Consider the following 4,133-nt stretch of genomic DNA (forward strand, 5'->3'; position numbering starts at 1 on the left):
GTGACTTCCTCTCAATCTTTACTATATCACGTGAACTATATATGAAATTTATTATCAACATAAATAGTGGGGAGGAAAAAGGAATCCAACGCTCTTTTCTTTACTTTTCTCTTTTTTGTCTGGTAACCCTGGTCTCTTGAATTTTTCAAAATTCATGAGTGTTTGTTATTCAGAATTCTTTTTCCTTGAAAAAAAAAATTATATCTCCTCTTAAACTTTCAATTATGGTGAAATATATATAAGAAGGTGAAACAATTAATTTTACGTGAAATTGATAACTGAGAGTTGTTATATAAAAATTTAATCAAATTAATTAAATAATATTTTTTAATTATTAATTTCACGTAAAATTAATTGTATCTTTATTTTATATTATTAAATTATTAGACTAAAAAAATAAATTAATAATTAAAATTATTAATTAAAAATAATAAATTTTGATGATAGTTAATTTTAAAAAAAAACTAATTTAGAAGTATGTGAACACAAGAGTTAGTTTGGCAATGATATAAATTCCATTTTGGATGACACGTGTACTATAGGCTATAGCTAGGTAGAGTCTATATCTAAAGTCTAAAGGTTTAATTTTCTTAAATTAGGTAGTGGTCCATTTGGAAGTGATGTGTTAGTTGGTTATATGTTATTGCCTAAAAACTTTAATAAATTTGTTGCCTCCTGAATATTGAGCTAGGAAGCCGTCACCCCAATTAAGAAAACTTTATTCTCCATTCCTTCTGAGCCTATAAACTCTAGGCATTATTGTCTCTTAAGAGATTTATTCAATTTCTTTCAAGGCTAGAAAAAATCATTCGGCCTTGAAAGTTGAAACCATTTGAGTCTTCTAATAATAGTAGTTCATTGACAAGACTGATTTCCCTGAGACACATACATATATATACTCGCATTAATTACAAAAACGTAATTGAAGCTTCAAGATGGGAAAAATAAAAAATGGCAATGAGGAATTCTGTGTATGTAGCAATTGAAAAAGAAAGGAGGACAAAAGAACAGTGATTTCTAAAGTGTTATTGATGGGTGTGGGGTCCTACCTAACCTAGCTGCTATTGTTTACACAATTTTCTGCACTAACTTGACCTTCCATTTCACATTATTATTTGAAATCGATAACCCCACACAAAGCCAGCCAAAAATACACGAGTTGTACAAAAGATGAAAATAGAATGCACAAGTACAACTAACTAGTTCAAATATTTCTGAGTATTACAGCTGGAAGGATCAAGACTTAGTTAAATATAAAATAATAATTATATAGGATATGTATGTCTAACTAATTAGATTTCTCGTTTCATTTGAATGGTGACTTAATTTATTGTAAAACCTTTTAAAATTTGTGTATAGTGAATGATAATACTTTATTATCATTTGACTTAAATATCAGAGTATTTTACAGTTATTTATGTCTTCTTTTTTATTAATATCTAAAAAATTTTTTGAAAAAATAATCAACAAGAGTTAAGATAACGTTTGTTTAATGTCTATAATCCACTAGAGATATAGATACGATAGTACATATTTATTGTTTATTTAATAAGACACAAATATTTTATGGATACATTGACATACAAGTGTGTATGAAATACATATTTTTAGTGTCTTTTTTTATCGTAAGACATTAAGATGCAATTTTTAAAAGGGCAATTCACTGAATTAAATAAATTGGCCATCCATATTATCATAATACACATTTTACAAAGTGAATATCAAAATGGATTTTTTTTTCATAAACTATGTAAACTGCGATAAGGGTATCGCGGTTTACAAATGAATGCAATCTGCTACAGAGGTGTCGAGGATTACGTTGAAAGAAAAACATCACATAATCCATGGTAGTGGTGTCGCGGTTTATGTGTGTTTTGCAGACGTGCATAAACCGCTACAGGGATCTAGCGGTTTATGCTTTAGTCTGTTTTACCTATAAATACCAAGTAAGATAGGGAGTGGGTCATTTGAGAAGAGTCATTTTCACACTTTCACAAATGGATAGTGAGGAGATTTCGATGGTTCTAGTCCACTGCTCTGGTAAAATAAAAAAAGTAATAGGTATGGTGTTAAGTTCACTGATAAAGAACCGCTGAATATTTTTATCCGTTCGACTGATACTTTGTCGGATCTGAAGAGGAACATATTGCAGAAGGTAGGGTTGTGTGGGGCCAAGTTGGTGAAGAAGGTGTATTACAAGATTCCGATGGAGGTTGCGTCAAGTGGTGTGTAATATGAAACATTTGTCATAGGGTCAGATGAAGACATGGAGTCTTATTTCATTGTCGCCGGAGTTTTCCGGAGGTGAGAATACACGAGTTGTTTGCCAAGTTGAAAGACCGTGTGGACAGTTCCAGGGCTTCAGCACCAAATCCTCAGTCGATGATGGTGGGGGGTGCTTCTACTTCGATGCCTATTGTTGCACCTGGTTGTCTCCTAGCTACACCTTCACTTGTTCTAGCACCGGCAGCTAGGTCACCTGGTTTGATTACTGGTCTTATTGGTGGTGGTGAGCCGGATCATGTTGAGGACGCGATGCGAGAAGATGATTCGGACGATGAGCCCGATCACATATCAGGGGATAGTGAGGAGGAGACTTTAGTGGCCCCACCTGCAACTTAGGGGCCATCCAGTTCTGGGTCCCACCAACAATCTCCGCATTTCTCGATGCTAAACGTGGAAGCAACGTGTCAACAACCGGATGATGCACACACCTTCAGTTACCAAGGATTACACGACGGCAATACTTCTGGGAAATTTCAGATTGGCCAATCTTTCCAGACTAAGGAGGAAGTTGTGATGAGTGTTAAGGATTATAGCATTCGTCGTGGAGTTCAGTATCGGGTTATGGAATCTCATCATCTGAAGTATGTTAGGAGATGCAAGGAGTTTGAAAACGGCTACACCTGGATGATTCGCATGGCATTTCGGCAACGCAAGAGTAAATGGGAGGTTAGAAGGTATAACGGAGCCCACACTTTCCTGACCACTTCAATTTCGAGCGACCACCGACAGCTCAATTACCACGTAATTTGTGCGAGGATCTATCAGTTTGTTAGGGCGGATGCAGCGGTTTCCATAAAGGTGTTGCAAGAAGCTACTGAGTCAACCTACGGATTCAGGCATAGTTACAGGAAGGTGTGGAAGGCAAAGAAGAAGGCAGTCGCCCAGATTTACGGAGATTGGGAAGAGTCGTATACGGAGTTGCCCCGGTGGATCCTTAGGATGCAAGCAACGATGGATGAAACCGTAACTTTGTTGAAGACTTCTCCAGTGCGTGTAGGTGGTGAGGTTGATGAGTCTACAGAGTATTTTCATCGACTTTTCTGGACATTTCCTCTATGCGTCGAGGCTTTTAAATATTGCAAGCCACTAATCAGTATTGACGGTACGCATCTGTGTGAGAAGTATGGCGGGACTTTGCTTCTGGCTATTGCGCAAGATGGAAACTCGAATATGTTGCCAATTGTGTTTGCACTTGTTGAGGGGGAGAATGCTGAGCGTGGACTTTTTTTCTTATCTCACTTACGTCAACATGTGACCCCACAGGAAGGGATTCTGGTGATCTCTGACAGACACAATGGCATTAAGGCTGCACTGGAGGCACCAGACAGTAGTTGAAAACCGCCTCATGCATATCGAGCGTATTGCATTCGACACGTTGCAGCTAATTTTGCTCTCAGTTTTAAGGGTCAGGATGCAAGGCGGATGCTCGTGAATGCAGCATATGCCAAGACTGAGGCCGAGTTTAACTACTAGTTTGATATTATGAGAACTGAGAATCCGGCCATGTGTGATTGGGTCAACCGAATGGAGTACGATAAGTGGACCCAACACCAGGATGGGGGCAGACGGTTCGGCCACATGACAACGAACATATCCAAGTGTGTTAACTCTGTACTGAAGGGGACATGGATCTGCCGGTTACTGCACTTGTCAAATCCACATATGGGAGGTTCGCAGAGCTTTTTGTCGTCCGAGGGCAGACAGCAGAGGTGCAGTTGGGATCAGGCCAATGGTTTTGCCAGGCACTAGTCAAGGCGATAGAGCGCAACTTGAAAGATGCGAGGTGCTTCACGGTTACTCTGTTTGACAGACATCAGTCTGAGTATACCGTGACTGAGACGACTCCT

At 38.2% G+C, this 4,133-nt stretch overlaps 1 protein-coding gene across 1 annotated transcript; it reads left to right on the forward strand.

Moving 5' to 3' along the window:
- Positions 1–2,667: 2,667 nt before the first annotated feature.
- On the forward strand, positions 2,668–3,621 carry LOC112709541 (uncharacterized). Its single transcript, XM_025761427.1, has one exon. The coding sequence runs from the start codon at positions 2,668–2,670 to the stop codon at positions 3,619–3,621; it is 954 nt and encodes a 317-aa protein (XP_025617212.1).
- The last annotated feature ends 512 nt before the right edge of the window (positions 3,622–4,133 follow it).

Source organism: Arachis hypogaea, chromosome 9, assembly GCF_003086295.3.
Source record: "Arachis hypogaea cultivar Tifrunner chromosome 9, arahy.Tifrunner.gnm2.J5K5, whole genome shotgun sequence".
NCBI lineage: Eukaryota > Viridiplantae > Streptophyta > Magnoliopsida > Fabales > Fabaceae > Arachis > Arachis hypogaea.

Excerpts from the sequence above, each read along its gene's own strand:
- LOC112709541 (XM_025761427.1), top strand. The coding sequence starts at position 2,668 with ATGCTAAACGTGGAAGCAACGTGTCAACAACCGGATGATGCACACACC.